The sequence below is a fragment of the Lampetra fluviatilis genome, chromosome 56 (genome assembly GCF_964198595.1).
Source record: "Lampetra fluviatilis chromosome 56, kcLamFluv1.1, whole genome shotgun sequence".
In the NCBI taxonomy this organism is placed as follows: domain Eukaryota; kingdom Metazoa; phylum Chordata; class Hyperoartia; order Petromyzontiformes; family Petromyzontidae; genus Lampetra; species Lampetra fluviatilis.
In genome coordinates, this window is record NC_136330.1 from 3888046 (window position 1) to 3905702 (window position 17657).

The window sequence follows — 17657 nt, forward strand, 5'->3', positions numbered from 1 at the left end:
GAGGCCTTTGCAGTGACATGAGTGGCCACGCGTGCTGACATTACTAAAACGGTGTTGCCACGTTGAAAATATTTCCCTCCAATCCTCGACCAGTGCGGCTTCAGACTCTTTCACACACGGTTACGTGGAATTTGCGGGTTGTTTCGAAGTGGCTTAAAGTTTGCGGACAGAGTAAGAGTATACCCCCCCACCACCCCATAGTCCAGTGGTTTTCCACTCCTGATTGCAGGGGGGGGAGACCTGTGTTGAACAGAGCCCCATTCCAAACACAGTTTTACATTATTGCCCCCATAGCATGTGGTGAGATGGAACCACCCCAGCTTTGAATTTTTTTTTTTGGCAGAGACTACATGTGAAATATTGCGTGAAGTATGCAGAGAGAGAGTGAATACAGGTGTCTCGGCTTCAACGTAGTCCGGTCATCTCCGTAAAGAATCTAATTATAATCCACCGGCCCCAAGAGACATGCCCGAGATCGTTCTTCAGTGCCTAAATTAACGTACGCACATAAAATCCATCGGTGGAGTTTGAAGCAGATACATTGGTCTTGCTGAAGGCTCTATTAAATTAGTCTTCCTTATGTACACGTTTGTTTCCCTCTTGATCATTTTTTTAATCCGAGCGTTTTTTAATCCCAACGAGCGACCAAGTTGTTCTCGTCTCTCCTTTGCGGTCCTGGAGCCTCCCAACAGATATTCCTGTGACGGAAACCAGTTGTTGATCCATTGCACAATTGGTGTTAATTCTCATACCCAAGTAGTGTCAACAATCAACTTCAAGGACAGTGCACATTATCAGAGTTATGTTCTTTTGTTTGTATTATGACTGCAGGTATTGTGGTCTATGCAAACATGACTCCTTGTAAAAAGGTGTCAGTTTTGTTGCCAGATAGAAGGGTAAAAAAACAATTATCATATTTTTACTGGCAAATGAGGTTCCCATAGTGTAGTGCCAACTCATTAAGTGGTACCTCATTTTACCATCCCTGGAGGAACGAATATGATTATGATGACATTGACTCTGGCCAGGAGTTCAACTCATTAGTTTTATTGGTAGGAACTCAGGTGTCTCTTCGTTGAGGCCATTGTTTATCAACAAACCCCTGCGTTTGTGTTGTCCAGCAGGTCGTAACAACAAAATACTTCCTTCGATGGCAGCTGTTTATTTTGTTGCGCGTTAAATTACCCCAATGTCCTTCGGTTGGTTTTATCCGACGGTTTGATTTGTAGATGTTCCTCGAGTGATATTATACCCACGCGCTTGTGCACGTGTTGCACCCTAGACCTTGCTCTTAACATCCTTTTTTGCTGGCAAGTTATCGGGGAGGCTTGTTCGTTGAATGCAGAAAAAACCCCACTCGCGTATGCTTGCAACTCGAACCGTAATCGCTCGCGGATCGTTGATGAAGCGAAAGAAAAATCTCCCAAGCCTTAGCAAAGACGCATTGAGTCTCGCGGCAGAAATTGTGTTCAGCAGATGACAGCGTCCTTCGCTTACAACGCTGTGAAATGTTTAAATACTTATAAAAGCTATCCACCGATTTCACAGACCAGTAAAACAGATTTTCTCTCCTTGCTAAAACCATAAACTTGGCGGCGGACACAAAGTGGAATGGGCGGTTTTGTACCATGCCATTGCTTTGTGTCGTAAATTGGTGGTGTATATATATATTTTTTCGGTGTATTAAAACCTCTTTGTTACGTGGTTAATCACTTAATAAAACATTGTTTTAAGTTGCATCAAAAGCAAATACGACGCTTAAAAGTTGATGGAATTATGTTGCATCATTGGTGTTGTGATGTCTTGAGTGGACATATCATGGGACCTCCTTTGTCAGTACCAAAATATGATGATAGGTTTTCCCCCTTTTTCTGGCAACAAAGCAGGTGTTAAGTTGATAAAACACCAAACTGAAACCTTTTACAAGGAATCATGTCTGCATTAACCACAATACTAGTGGTCAGAATACAAACAAAAAACATACTCTGATAATATATGCAATGTCTTTGAAACTGATTGGTCCACACCAGAGACAGCTTTCTTTTGAGAAAAGGGGAACAACCTCTTCTCATATTTTGGTACTGGCAAAGGAGGTCCCATGATGTAGATTCTCACCCCGAGCTCTCATTACTCTGATAGTGCATTGTCTTTGAGCTGTACGCCTTTTGGCGTCCTCTGGTCTAACACCGTTTGAGATGAGGCTCAAAAGAAAGCTGTCTGGTGTGGACCAATCAGTTTCAAGGATAATGCATATATTATCAGAGTGTTTTTGTTTGCATTCTGACCACAAGTATTGTGGTGAATGCAGACATGATTCCTTGTAAAAGGTTTCCGTTTGGTGTTTTAACAACTTAACACCTTGATTTGTTGCCAGAAAAAAGGGGAAAAACCTATTGAGTGAACATGTCAATATTTTTATTATTTTTGGTATTATCGTAAAATTCTTAAAAGTACAATAGTAGTCGTGCCCAAAGCTTGTATTGGTACTGTAATCACTGTTTTATTTTTAGGTCATTTGCATAAAATATGAACATAAATAAATAAAATATATTGTCTGGGAAAAAAGCACCTTCAGGATATTTTCCAATTAATCTGTCATTGGCCTTTAAAACTAGGTAAGAGTCCATTGAGTCAGAATAATTTTTATGGTTTATAATTGATTTAATTTAAAAGCCAACTATTGTTATTCATGAACGTGCCTTTTTGAGATAGAGAATTTCCTGTCAGACCTGATCGTTTGTGACTGGCACTGGGTTCTCTACAGGACGCTGTCGTATTCAAAATCAGGTGGGGGGGGGGGGTGTGGAGGCGCATTGGTGAAGAATTAACATTTTTTACTGGCGTCTCAGAGCCAGATTGTCATCTCTTGTCACTTAGTGTCCTGGCAGCTGGGGATTGAGGAAGGTGGAGTTTCAGGCCTTTGAGCCAATGTCTCATCTTGATTCAAACATGTTTTTGCCGGACTCGGTGGCAAACCTGGAGCACGCCTCGTGTTTGCAGGGTTTTCGGCAATGCCTCACCGCTTGGTTACAGCCGTGAGATTCCCCCGGCTTGATACGAATTGAAACCGCATGCGGAATTTCGGGAGCCCGTTTTTACAGGCGTGAGAGCGGGCTTCATTGTTGTCGCGAACGTCGCCAAGATCGTCCGTTGGCGCTTCCACAAAGAGTTGTCACCCTCATCCGCCATTCGAGATGTTCAGCTCTATAAGAAAATCGAAAGTTGAGTAATAACATCAAAACTGAAGAACTACAATTCCCTTTTGACTGCAATTTGTGGTTTAACCATAGCGAGGCTACAAAGCTTTTTTGATGCTGTGGAGGTTTTATATTATTGCCTTTATAGGTCACGCAACTTTAGTCTTAATGCTCTTAGCACATTCAACTTTCTCTTCTAATTTTTTGTTTCCCTAAGAAAGCTTCAAGGCTGTGCTTGGGATCTTTGGACAATTCCTTTTGTTTTGTTTGCATGCGAGAAGGAATCGCGACGTTAAAACTTCGCCGATACGAGAGGCGTTAACCCTTCAACGCATGTCGGCTCCATATCCACACCCAGCCTGGATCACTGGCTCCCATCTTCGCATGAGCCACCGCACCGAGGCTCCACTTTGCTCGACTGCAGATGTGCATTGTCCACCACTGCTGCGATATGAATCGCAGCAGTGGCAGCAGCAGCAGCACAGCTGTTGCAGCTCCTAGGCGTTATACACGGCTGGACCAGACGGAGTCGTAACGTTTCGCACATCCCGGCAACGGGGGGCAGCACCTCCTGGACCTGGCCACTGTAGCCCACGCCGGCAGAACGCAGCATCCTTACAACGATCCGGCTCCTGCTGCGAGAGCCGTAGCTGGGTTTGGCGCGGCGATGGTTACACGCGGCTGTCCGCCACGGCGCTTGCGCCGACGGAGCCACTTCCGCTTCGCGTGATGGCGGCGGCGGCGTCTCCGCCTCGCTCGGGACCGGCGGGAAGCTGGCGCCCGTTGGGGGAGCGAGCGTTGCCGATGAGGCTTTGGAAGGAGTACGAGGAGCTGAATCCCGGCGTGGACGACGACGGCACGAGGCTGTCGCGCGCCGAGGCCAGCATGGACGCGTTGTGCGACGGCTCGCGGTTCATTCCGCGCGACACCGCCGCAGCATTCTGCGGCGTCTTGAAGTTGCACGCGATGTACCTGGCGGAGAGGGTAAACAAGTATAACCCGTAAAAACAAAGTTTTTCACTATAAATCCTTTATATGCGTGGCGGCTAGAGTCCTCTCGTCCTCTGGCTTGAGATGGCTGCCACCTATGGGTCAGATGATTGCCTGCCACTATTAAGCAATTGGTAATTAAATATTTAAAAGAAAATTCCTAAAAAGTGTAAAGTTATGGAAAAAAATTTTCACGAAAATAAATTGTCACGCACAACGAGTCTGTGTGCAAAATGTCAGCTCGATTGGATCACGGGAAGTGGGTTAAAAAACGACCGAAAGATTTGCACGTTCGTAAGCGCGCAAGCAAGTGAACTTAATATAAAGGATTTAAAAATAAGAGGTGAATATGCAGCACTGCAGTTTGCTTGGTCACGCCGCTGCCCGTGCAAGGGTCTCCTACGAGTGGGGGCTGCTCGAGATCGCCTTGGTCTACTCTTCCATGCTGGCCACGTATCTTTGAAAGGAGTGCCTGGGGAAATCCCATGCATTTGAGAGGAGCATGGATAAACTCCGCGAGGATTTTCTACTCCAAGCCTACTTGATGTACTGTCTGCTATACAGCACCTTATTGTCCAGCCATGTACGCATTGCCTTTTATCACTGTTATTTTAAAATCTGATATTACCCCAGACTAATGAAAGAGTCCATGGGGTGAAAATAATGTGAGTGTTATTAAACATGTCCTTTCGATGTAATGGAAGCTATATATTTAAATGTGCTCGTTCAGTTGTTTTGATTGGGAGATTGAAAATGTGTCTGAAAAAAAAAAGAAATTCTTGTAATTGTCTGACAATTACCACCAGATATGTGGTGAAGCTTACATTGCAAGGGGGAGTTGTCATTTAAATAATAATGGAACAGTTATTTTTTTTATCTTTTAATCGTTTTCAATTTGGTTTATGATTTCATTAAATGATTTGAACTCCTCTTTCAACCAGGAATGCTCATTTTCTACCCGTGTATTTCTGTATTTCACGACCCAGCAAGTGGCCAGTGGCATTAATGAAGTAAAAAAAAAACAACATTGCACGATGTAGCGGCGTGACCAAGCAAACTGCAGCGCCGCATATTCACCTATTTTATGTTTTACCCTCTCTGCCAGGTGCATCGCGTGCAATGTCAGTCCCTCCTAAAAAAAAACTCCAGCTAGATCACCGTTTTCAATTATCTGGCTAAGGTGAAATGCATTCAGGCCACACAACACTCCGAGGAAATCCACAATACACTCCATTGAATCGGGGGTTCGGGGGGTCAATCACTCCACCCTCACTGCAGACGTTTACCCTCATGGCGCAAACATTGACAGACGTTACATTTTTTAAATTGCACTTTTCTTCCCGATCGAACGGCCAGGACTTGTTGTGAATTTTCATTCCCGTTTAGCTCGCCCGATGTGTTTTCTGTTAGTGCCGCGAGTCGTTCTGCACCGTTGTGCAGAAGGTGCCCGTGAGTTTCTTCTCGAGCACGATTTTGTGTTCGTGCCGAACGACGCGTCGCGAGCGGTAACCACAAACGGAAAAAACGTGTCGGACAGCTGTGGAGCATGACCGCGAAAAACCTTACGCTTTGCAAATCGGATCTTCAACTCGTAAATTATTGATGGCAATATTTAAATGCCGAGGTTGGGGTACGTACGTTGAACTTGTTTTGCACCGTACGTAGCCAACCGTGCCAATCCGAGGTGCGGTATCGACTTGGTGGAATGCTTTCGACACGCAAGAAGACCTTTTGAAACATGCGGGCGCGAAGAAAAAGCACTTGCGGGAACGTCGCCGTAACGCAATCGCAGAAACGCACCTTGCGAAGGCCTGCCTGTACGTGCGGTTGAACAGCGTGTAGACGAGCGGGTTGACTCCGGACGAGACGTACCCCACCCACACGAAGACGTCGAGCAGCGCCGCCATGGCGTGCCTGTTGCACGCGTCCGCTGGGCACAGGGCCGACAGCACGTTTGTGATGAAGAACGGGCACCACATCCCGACGAATAGCAGGAAGACTATGCCGAGCACCTTGGAAGCACGCTGCTCATTGGTTATCGCCTGCATCGTCCGCTTCTGCGAAGGCGTCACGCTCTTGCTCTTAGCGCGGCCCGCCCTGTGCGGCAAGAGGGCGGCGTCGGGAGGCGCGGGGACCCCGTCGAGGGACGACAATGCGACGTAGGGCCCCCCGCCCGGGAGGCCGACGGCTTCGGGCGGTGTCGCGGACGTGAGCGAGGTCGCCCGGCCGCGGCCGTGGTTGTTGTTGCCTCCGCCGCTGCTGTAGCTGCTGTTGTAGCTGCTGGAGTTGGAGCAGCCGTTCATGCCCTCGCAGAGCAACGCCTGTTGCCTGAGCACGCGCGTCGTGGATACGTAGCTCGCCACCATGATGATGAGCGGCAGGAAGAAGGAGCTCAGAGAGCCGTAGATGATGAAGTCGGAGATGTTCATTTGGCAGCTGCCGTCCGTGTACACGTAGGCGAGGTCCTGCAGGCCCAGGACTGGCACCGGCATGGAAATGCCTGCGCAAAATGGGAGGCACTTAAAGGCCGCGTGCAATAATATAAAACAAAACTTTTGTGAACAATTCTAGGGGCGCAGTGGAGCGAGCGGTGGTGGAAGTGCAGTGCGGACTGCGCTACCCGAGTTGAATTCGATCGACCACCATGATCAACGTGACTAACTGAACTGAACGGAGGCTTTCAGCCAGCAGTGGATTGATGAAGCGCTGTATAGCACACATATGATTGACCATATAGCAGTGCGTCCGAGCAAGCAATGTGTGCCAACCTTCGTGAAACGCCATTGGGGTCTAGCTGCTTGCTCCAGCCACTGTTTAAAAAAAACAACCAGATGTTTACACCATTGGAACCTCATTTGCCAGTAAAAAATATGATAATTGTTTTTTTACCCTTCTATCTGGCAACAAAACTGACACCTTTTTACAAGGAGTCATGTTTGCATAGACCATAATGTGGTCTATGCAATGTGGTCTATGCAAACATGACTCCTTGTAAAAAAGGTGTCAGTTTTGTTGCCAGATAGAAGGGTAAAAAACAATTATCAACCAGTAGATGCTTCGGGCAGTGAAAACAATTAGCACCGTTGTTTAACTTAATATACCTTTCTCTAATTGTATGAAGAACACTTGGGAATTGTAAATGTTTCAAATCTTCTTGTCACTTATCAGGAGATGCTGTGCTCATGCAAGAGATCCTCTTAATCGCTGGGACAATGCAAGCCTTGTCATTTTATCAGCAGTAGTGCAAACTTGCTTCAATTCACTGCATTTTTTTAATACCGTAATGAATGAGTGTGTGAATTAACTTTATCGCAGGAATATATTTAAATAACACGAGGCAGGCCAATATCTGATTTTTTTCCTTTTTTCTTTTACTCGGTAAGGCCCACTGAGCTACGTAGCTCTTTTTCAGAAGCGACCTGGCCACAAATGATCGTACCCACGACCTCCTGTCCACCAGGCGAGGTACCCTTGAGATGCGTAACACAGGCTGGACAAAGACATTAGGCGCCTGGGTGTAGCATCTACAAGGCGATGCTAGGCCGAGGCAGCCGTACGAACGCTCATTCCGACTCGCGCGACATAGTGGTGTTCACTCAATTGCGTTGTATTCAATTCGCACCCACCTTGTCAAAAAATGTGTTTCCTCGTACATTGATCGCGTTGTATCAAATTCGCGTTATGAAAACGCGGTGTCATCGGAGAACAAGCTGTATTTTGAGTTCAGCGCTGATGCTTGGATGCGAGTGATTTGGGCCATGAATAACAAGACCACTTACCAACGGATATCACCCAGACGGCGAGGATTTTAAGCAAGGCTTTGGTCCGGGAGTTGAATCGACTGTGCTCTATCGGCTTCTTGATGGCGATGTAGCGGTCCAGGGAGATTGCGCACAGGTGCATGATGGACGCGGTAGAGAAAAGCACGTCCAGGTAAATCCACACGGGGCACAGAGACAGTGGAAGTGGCCACTTGAAGCCTGTGAGCAAAAGAATAGATGTGAATTAGGGCTGGCACGGTTGGGTGTGCCGTAGCTCTTAACAATCTTCACGAGGATATATTTTCCTTTTGTTATTTGAAAGTCAACGTTATTCTTGCATTTATGTTTACGTAAACATGGCATGCAGGTGAGACCAATGACAGACATTTTATTAACTTTTCTCTACTGGAGGAAGGGCCTTCACTAGATGGGACCTATTTTTTTACCTGCTCGGCCGCAATGACCAGACATTTTGGACGAGTGAGAATTACTTCACCTCGCCATACGTGATCTGCCGAATGACCGACTGTGGTGTGCCCATTCATACTGCTAGGTGGACTGAAGCTGGGGGGAGGGCATTGTAGAAGCTTGCCAACGGTTTTGACCGCCGCGCCGAGAGATCGAATTTAACCGATCACCTCAGGATTTCGGGACGGTGCTGTGCATGACAATTCCTGGCATCGTCCCCCCGCAACTTCACGTGGACCGCTGTTCAGTCTACCTTGTGTCGGCAAACCACAGCCGAGACGAATTGGCAGTTATTTTACACGCGTCCATTGCGCGCACGCATTTCCATCAGCCTTAGGCGGCGGTTAATTTTTATTTTTTTTTGACTGCTGAAGAGGTCGAGGGGTCTAAGACGCTTCATTAAATGTCGGCGGCACGCTTTAATTGATTACGCGCTAATGGCACGATTTTGAACACGGAGCGCACGAACGCTCGCGGTGTACATCGGTAACGCCCGGAAGATCCATTGTGGGGCCATGTTTGATTAAACTAGTACACAGATGGCTTTGCCTAATTAATGGATGGTGCTTGTTTGCTGGGGCACAGGAGAGTGACAGATATTAAGATGGGGTGATCTCTCCAAAGCTGCGATGACTGCCTGTTATCGTAACCGCAGACCAATCCATTTTGCCCGTTGCACGACACCTAACAACGTTACCAGCCACTCCATCCACAAAGATACCCTAATTTTAATTAATTTTCGAGTCACTCATTCTTGGTTGGGGCGTATTAAGGCTTTGCTAGTTGGAAGCACGCGCACATTTGTCCTTGGAAATTGCAAATGTCGCTGTGCTCTTTAAATAATTTGCACCGGTCCCGTGGCCTACATTCTCTTCGATTGAAAATCAGTCCTGTGTTCTTGTGACATTATTGCACGGATTAGTTTTGTAGGGGGGGCACTGCGAAGAAAAGACATCCCGTGTTGCCCTAAATTAACTGCCCGCAATAAATAACATTTCTCCTGAAACCAAACAGGACTCCCATCGCAAACCTGCTGCTTGTAACTTAACAGAAATGCCATGTTTGAAAGGATTTTAAACAATAAATAAATGAGAGCCACGAGCAGCAGTTAGGAAAATGAATTACTGTGCACGCCACGAGGTTGACTTGGAAAGACGCGAGAGGCGGTAGTTTCGTGCCTGCGGGAATTTGTGTACTTTGCGCGCACGCGTTTGTGAGTGTGCGCGCACGCGTCTGTGAGCGTGCGTGTGTGTGTGTGTGAGGAAATTTGCCTGTCCGATTCATTTACTGCACACACTGGGAAGCATAAATAACGGACGGTGCCTCTTGGCAGAGCAAAGCACTCGTGCTAAGAGCGTCCCTTTTAAGGTGTCGGCCGCATTACTTATTGCAGTTATGAGGCCGTTGGCCATGACTCCCGCGCAGAAATGTATGGCTGCATGGTGCGTGACAAGTGCCAGACCGTCATTTTAGCAGAACGACGGATCTTTGCAAAAAAACAACAACTCTATTTGAGGCTGTCTTAAAAATAAATGCCTCTCTTTTACACTTTCAAACTTTTGGTTGACAGAGTTGATGCATTAGCTTTGTCTTTCTGTCTCTGTAATTGGGGGAAGGGCATGACAATTCCCGGAGATAATCCAATATGAACAAAATTTGTCATGAAGTATTTTTGTCATTTGGGTCTTGTCCAAAAGAAAATTGGCCAAATTGTCAAAGAATTGCCCAAATTTGCCGTGCCAGTCAAGGTGGATGAGATAATTAATGTATCATCGTGATATAATGTAATTGTCATCTTCCAACAGAGTTTTTGTATTGGCCATCAGCCTTGGTTACTATACATACAATCCTCAAAAGGGATGCCGCATCTGCTGAGATGTGTGTAAGCAGGGGGGGGGGGGGGGGGCATAAGCGGCGGTGACAGCCTCACCGTATAGGATGTTGAGCAGCGAGATGGGCATGACTAGGATGCCCACCAGCATGTCCGCTACGGCGAGCGACATGAGAAAGTAGTTGGTGGCCGTCTGAAGCTTCTTCTCAAGCGACACGGCGAGGATGACCAAAACATTCCCGGCAATGGTCAGGAACACCACCACGAAGAGCAGCAGCACGGGCAGGTTCAGGTGGCCGGCGCCCTTGCGCAGATCCACGGAGATGTTGCCCCCGCTGCCGTTGACGACTGATGCGGTCTCCCCGGCCGTCGTGTCCAGCCAGCCCGCCGGCCGCTGCCTATCGGCGGACACGTTTACCAGCGCCTCCGGCTCGCCGCTCGCCTGCATGACTGCCGGCCGCCGTCCGCGCCGCCGATTTTATTTACGCTGCGCGGGGAAGCAAGCGCGCCTGTCCGAATCGCTGCGCCAGCGTGCCATTTGACGAGCGGGCGACGGTGCCCCCGTGCCTCTATTTTGACGGGGGGGGGGGGGTCTCGGATCACGCTCGCAGTTTGAAGAATTTGGCCGTCAATGCAGTGCGTTGCTGCGTTGCCGAGACTAGGTTTTTGGAAACCTTACGTCTCCACTGATGTTATTTTTTTTTAATTCTCATTGGGTAAGTTTGTTTTTTCATCATCACGCAGTGCATTTTAATTAGTATAAGCATTTGCGCTCAGCCGTCTCTCAAAAAGCTGTCCTCCGTGCGATTAATAAATGGTAGAGTAGCTGCCAAAAAGGGAATGTGTTTTTATTTTACATGGAGAAAAGGGTTTTGATGGGCAGAGGAGAAAAACATCATCTCGTAGCATTGGTGAGATGACAAGAAACCACGTACGTTGTGCGTGGGGGAGGAGAGGGGACTGATCTGAGACGGAACGATCCTGAGCGCTGCTTAATTGACGAAAGGGTTGTTGTTTACAAGGAGCGCTGCCATTTTATTTCACGCGGACGCTTTCTGACGTTGGTCTTCCTCAAGTGCGCGTTATTGTATCCAGTTGCAAGGGTGCCTGGGAGCACCGAATTAGCCTGAAGTGGGAGTTATTGACTGCCACCGTGGGCGGGGGCCGAGGAAGGGAGGTTATCCTTCACACAGACGGCAGAATCGGACGGAGTAATCTGCGGTCGCGAGCGGTCCCCCGTGCTGCTGACGCCGCCTGTCGAACATCATCGGCGATCGCGTTTCGGAGGCCAGAGCGTCGCTGCGGATCCTGAAAGAAGAACGAGATGAATGAACCGCAAACGCCCACTTCATGGTTCAGCTTATAGTGCAGTGAAGAAAAGCGTCTTCGGCCCCAAGTCGATTCGCCACGTCGATTATACTCCACAACTGAGCACTGTGGGTAGGGGTCAATCCACGCTGCGCTGGGTCATGGGAGCTATTTCACCGTGCTTCGTGATGCCGATTGGTCAGGGTCTGTGGAGACGGGCTGCATAGAATGTGGGAGTAAAGAAGTGAAGCGCAAGCTCGTCTGTGCCGGGCAGGGGGGGCATAGGTATGAGAGCATTGAAGTACAGTGCAGAAATGGAATTTGTTGGAGGCCCTCATACAGCAATTAATTGACGAAAGGATTGTTGCGCACACGTACATTTTGGTTAATAGAACAAGCAAACGGACCATACGAGACGGACAATACAAACGGTACAGACAGCATGAATAATTACCGATTCTTCAATCGAACGATGCTCTCAAAAAAATTAAATCGTCGGGGGAGGTGGAGGGGTGAGGGGGTTGTCAACCGATGCATTTATTTTCCATCCTAACTCGCGTTAACATCACGTTCACCTGGTCTGCGTGTGTATGCAAAAGTTTGGTGAACACGGAATGTGGAATTGTGGCCGGCCGTGGAATTTTGTAGACTTCTGTGTCCAATCTACTTTACTGCTTCTCTGTGTGTTTTAACGAGCGGCGTATATTTCGCTCTTGACTTGCCTAGATGTCAACCTGGTTACAATTTTACACATCTATAGATTATTGTCGTTTTTTTTAACCGTTCATTTTCACCTGCCGGTTGCTGGGAAATGACTTGAACGCTTTGAGCGGCGATATTGATGCGCGTGTGCGCTTAAAGCGTCTCTGAGATTAATTATTATCCAAATTACTTTTGTGACTGGTGCTGTACCAAAAAAAAAAGAGGGTAGCGGATCCCTTTTAAAAATCCGCTTAATCTGTAATTAAATGCAGAGGGGACCTTTTTTAATTGAAAGGACAAATACGCTTAAGCCTTCTTAAAATGCACCTGTTAAGAAAAAAAAGGGCAACGGCACGCTTCACGTGGGAACACTATGCACGTTTTAGAATCTGGTTAGCGGAAATTGTTCTTGTAACGACGGAGGATAATGTAAAGGAGCAGCCGTGCACACTGAATGGGTTTTGTCACGGTGTTTTTTCAATCGTTTAAGGGAGTAATGGTTAAAAGTTCACGGTGTTCTCAATATCTATTGTTCGCTTTAATACCTTGGGCTTAACCCTTTCCTGTCCTGAGACGTCTGCACGTTGCGGGGTGTGCGGGTGGTGTCCAGTTGAACGCTGAATCTCGGAACGCGCAAGCGGCTCGGCGATGATTTTATTTGGCGAGGCGTAGTAGCACCGTCGTTTTTAAAGATGTTGTGCTTACCTCGGAGAACCATAGTGACACGACTTTAACTCTGATAGCTGGCACCAAACTGCCACACGCCCTCCCGCATGGCCTTGTGGGAGCCTCGCTACGTCTTCTGACCTGAAGACGTACTGATTAAGTTTTTATTTTAGTGTTTTTTCCTCTTCCGTTCCGATGACATACACGTCACATCAGAAGAAAACTGATGACGGACACTTACATCATCAGAATTGGAAAAGGTTAATAAGCTAGGATTCGCCAGTAAAGACGCTGCACACGCTTGTTAGAGAGCCACTTGGTGTTGGAGTATGCGGAGACTGAGTCGTTACTTGTGTGACGGTGGCGAGATGTTAACTACCTCGCCTGGTATACAGGAGGTTGTGGGTTCGATCCCGACCCTGATGCCTGTGTGTTTGGAGTTTGTATGTCTCTCTCCCCATGGTCGTGTGGATTTTTCTCCGGGGCCTCCGGTTTTTACCTTCATATTTAGAATCAACATGCATTTACAGTATAAATTTCCACGTGATAAGCCACTTCGTTGGGGTATCAGTTGTGGCCGGGTCGCTTCTGAAAAAGAGGTACAGCTCAGGGGGGCGCCTTACCTGGTAAATTAAAAAATTAGTTTAGTTGAGTGTGAGACACCTACTTGCAGGGCAAGTTTGAGGCATGCTGTACTGTATAAGGGCAATTTTATAGAAGGCAGTACAGCAAGGAGGTTTGACCACGGAGCGACGTATGTGTCTTCGCCCCTTGTGTATGCGCAAGCTTTCTCTGGGTACTCTAACCTCTTCCACATACAGAGTCACTCGGACATTACTTTAAAGGAAGAAGTGAAGCAATAAGCTGGTGTCTCTATTTTGCCAGGGATGCAACGATGCATTATTTTACCCATCGTAACGATACATTCATCGAATCGCGCGTGTGAGAGTCGTATTCGCGATGCGTACATCGTATCAAGTAGGTGCACGGGGCTTGTACTGCCACTGGAGGGCCCCTGGCATTCATCGCGACCCTGGGTTGTGACAATCGGTGGACTTGCGAGGCGGTGCGATCAGTTACGCCTGCGTCCAAAGGGATTCGCGACGCAACATTTGAAGCGTCGGTAGTGAAATAAACCGCGACATCCAGACGTCCCTTTAATTATCTATATTTTTAAATCTCACACTTGTAGCGCACATCCCAGGACAAGCAAACGAGTTGTGTAACTGGCGAATTCCCCGAAGATGATGCTGGATGTAATTACCAGCGAAACGTCGTACTCAAAAATTGTAAATGTTGCTGGATTCACTCTTCAACACACCGGTGGGCTAAAGTAGTGAACTATTTGTCTTTTGTCAACGTGACACTTTTTTGCTGATTGGCCATGTCGGGTGGTGGAGGTTTACGACACATTTATAAATAATAACGCGATCTAACCCAAAATTTTTTATTATGAATAGTTGTGTAACTACATGATATTAGCTGGGGTTTTTTAAAGGGATACATTTTTATAAAAAAAAAAACTCCAGAGTACTTGGAAAGTAATCCCAATACTTGGTCATCGCGCACACCCAGCACCCCACATCCCAAGAGGCTGTTTTTTCTTAGGTGTGCTTACCCACACTTTACCCCACCGCAGACATTCTTTCTCGAAAGCTTCACTGCAAGTTTGCCAATATTTATTTCTTTGAACTGTTTCGGTCGACTACCCTGCTATGTATATAAAATAGTGTTTATCGAATCGGTGCGCCGAGCTCTAGGCAAAATGCGGCGCCGTGTGTCCAACCCCTGAGTTCGGGAATGGCCTCTTGAAGATTGCAACACAGAACCACTTCTGCGTGACATCCACTTCATCGGTGCTTTATTATCCACGCGTGAAGCACTTGCAGTAGATAAATGCCCTCTTCACGACGGCAAATTGGTTCCACGGAACCGATCGTTAAGTGATCCGGTCATTAAGCGAGTATAGGAAATAGACGTTAAAGGCTTAAATCGTTCCGATAGCATTGAATGTTATCCTTCTTCACTGGAAAAAACTTGATTTATAATATTAAAACAATGGATATTAATACGTAAAGATACTAACAACATTATGAACACAATATTAGAAGAAACATGGTTAATCAGTGCATTTCTTACTATTTACTGTACCTACAACAGCCCGTCGTTAACAGGGGAATCGTCGGTCAGCGAAACACTTTGAGCTCTGTGAAGGTCTGTCGTTAAGCGATTAGTCGTTCACAGGGGTGGTTGTTAAGAGGTGTTCTACTGTAATTTTCTCACTCCCCCTGCTGTAGAGATATATTGTTCCCATTATGATCACAGCAATCGCAAAGTCCAAATGTAACGTGATTGTTCTATTTAGCCCATTCAGTGGGGCTTTTGTCATGAACTTGCTACACTTGAGTACCCGGTTTCATCAGGGGTGGCTGAAACCTGGATTCGAACCCAGGATCTCAGCCGTACCGGCAGGGTGCTCTCAACACGGCGTTTAACCCCCCCCCCCCATGCCGTGAGCCACCTGAAACCCCTCCCAAACGCGTACACGTGCACTTTTACCGGCAAGCATCGGAGACGCGATCGCGAAGGCAGGAACTCGGGGCCGACGAATCTCTCCGCCGAGACTCCAGATCGTACGACCGCCTCGAGAGAAACCTCGGTGTAATCCGCCGTCCGCGGCAGTCGTGACGACCCGGCGCAGAAACAGTTTTTTCGTGAGCGTGCGGCAATTGTCTGCGCGTGTGCGTGTCTGCGTGTGTTTGCGTGCAGGACTCCGGAGCAGTGCCCGAGCGTGGTGTCCCTGCTGTCGGAGAGTTACAACCCCCACGTGCGCTATGGCGCCGCACTCGCCCTTGGAATTTGCTGCGCGGGGACTGGGAATAAGGTACCCTGTGCCCCTGAGAGATTTCACCCAAACGCATTCCTTCCTCCCCGCACGCACGTTTGGTCAAGTGTTGTTTACTTGCCATTTTTGTGTGTGTGTACACGTGGCAGGAAAAAGAATGTGATGATTTATCGGCGCGTTCGATTTTTTTTTTTGGGGAGCGACGATTTGATTTACTATTTCGTTTTATTTTTTTTGTCTCTTGGTGACTCATTTGTGTTGTTTAAGCTTGTGTCCTCGGTCTCATTTTGTACTAAATTGTTCCATGGACCCAAATACATCTGAGCATTTACTTTGTCGTCATCACCATCCACGGTAAAAACCCACTCCTGGATGAAGGTATTCGCAAGCCTTTCGCCGACTCGTCATCCTGCGGTGCAATAACCCAGCGAGCCGATTTCATCGCTCCCGTCTACTCGTTGGACGTTCGTGCAGATGTTTAAATAATATATGTGCTTGGGCTCATGATTCGACACACGGATAATCAGCAAAATAATTAAATGATGACTCATGACGTAACTAGTGACATGTCCATTTGCTTTTTGACGTTATTTTTTTCACAATATGCAATGCGATTGTGACACGGATATTCTCTGCTGTGCATAATAGCACATGATCTATCCCATGTATATTAATATAACTAATGCATGGCTCTGGAGATAGACACCTCAGCCATGTGACCAGCGGTGTTGTTGTCGTCTAATTTAATTAACAATAGGCTGCCCACTAAAATTCACATTAAAGCCATTTTTCTTGAGTCCACCGCACACCACGTGTCTCCCACTGCAATTAATGGGCCAGCTATTCATCTCGGTGATTCCTTTATCTCTCGGTGCAATTACAGTATTAGATATCGACTGCATGTAATGGCGCTCTCCTGGTTATGAGTAACGAAATAAAGAACTAAAAACAGAGCCAAGACGCACGTTTTGAAAATCGAGGTGGGCTCTGTGTAATCCTCAACTTTAGTGTGCGATTATTCAAATGCTGCACTTAGCCTCCTGCCGCTTTAAATATTGCCATTTTTGGTAACGCTTAAGACGTCCCCGTTAAAACACAACGGAGCCCATGCAATCTAATTCAATTCCCTGTGCAATCTGCTCTGATAGACCGTTTGTGCACGGGCGGCGTGTCTTTTTTTTGCGTGCGTTTTAGTTTTGTTGTCGTTCCACCGCCTCTTAGAATTAGCACAGTTGGCTTACGTACGGTGTGAAAGAAGTTCAACGTGCGTACGTACGTACACACGTACCGTACTCTTTCACGGCGCTTTTCCAGCAGCCGGTGGCCACTTTGGAAATTCGTGGCGAAATCGGGAATTCCCTCCTGCGGCAAAGAATGATTAACGCGCTCCCAGCCCTCTACTTCCTACTGGCTTGGCAGCGGCTGCTAGCGTTGGATTCCCCCCCCCTCCCATTCACCCACCCCTTCCCGTGTTGTGATTTCATGCTGTTTAATCCCAGGGCAAATATGGCGTTGGGGATTATTGGCGGCAATTAAAAAAAAAGCCACGCAATTGGTAGCAATTAGCGAGAGGTGTGCCGTGCAGGTTTCACCGGGGATTTAAGGTCGGCCGTCTTGTCGGGAATTCGTTTGGGAATTTTGTCTCTGGAGGGTTTAAGTACGTCATAAATTTCTGTTGTTGCCAGTAAAATGTCACGTTGGACACTTAACAGAGGGCGAGTGGAGGTGCGCTTGAGCTTATTTAAGAAGTAAACTCCGCCGCTAGGGAGACATTAAAATGCTCAGGCAAAAAGATAACGATGTGTGTTTACTGTTTACCTAATGGTGAAATGATTGCAATGATTCTGCGTGTCGTGTTCTGCCATTGACTTTTCCCGTGAAATTATTTG

General features: G+C 47.2%; 2 protein-coding genes across 3 annotated transcripts in view; one reads left to right on the top strand and one right to left on the bottom strand.

The window, feature by feature from the left end:
• Positions 1 to 17657, top strand: part of PSMD1 (proteasome 26S subunit, non-ATPase 1) — a 152677-nt gene that overhangs the window by 50390 nt on the left and 84630 nt on the right. For both annotated transcript variants that reach the window (XM_078880149.1, XM_078880147.1), the window contains exon 17: positions 15693 to 15807. In XM_078880149.1, coding sequence (XP_078736275.1) covers positions 15693 to 15807 — 115 coding nt within the window. The remainder of the gene's footprint in view (positions 1 to 15692; positions 15808 to 17657) is intronic.
• On the bottom strand, positions 3728 to 10695 carry HTR2A (5-hydroxytryptamine receptor 2A). Its single transcript, XM_078880272.1, has 4 exons — positions 10347 to 10695; positions 7967 to 8167; positions 5988 to 6687; positions 3728 to 4169 (listed from the first exon to the last, which is right to left on the bottom strand). Exons 1-4 carry the CDS (start codon positions 10693 to 10695, stop codon positions 3869 to 3871), a joined length of 1551 nt encoding a protein of 516 aa, XP_078736398.1. The 3' UTR covers positions 3728 to 3868.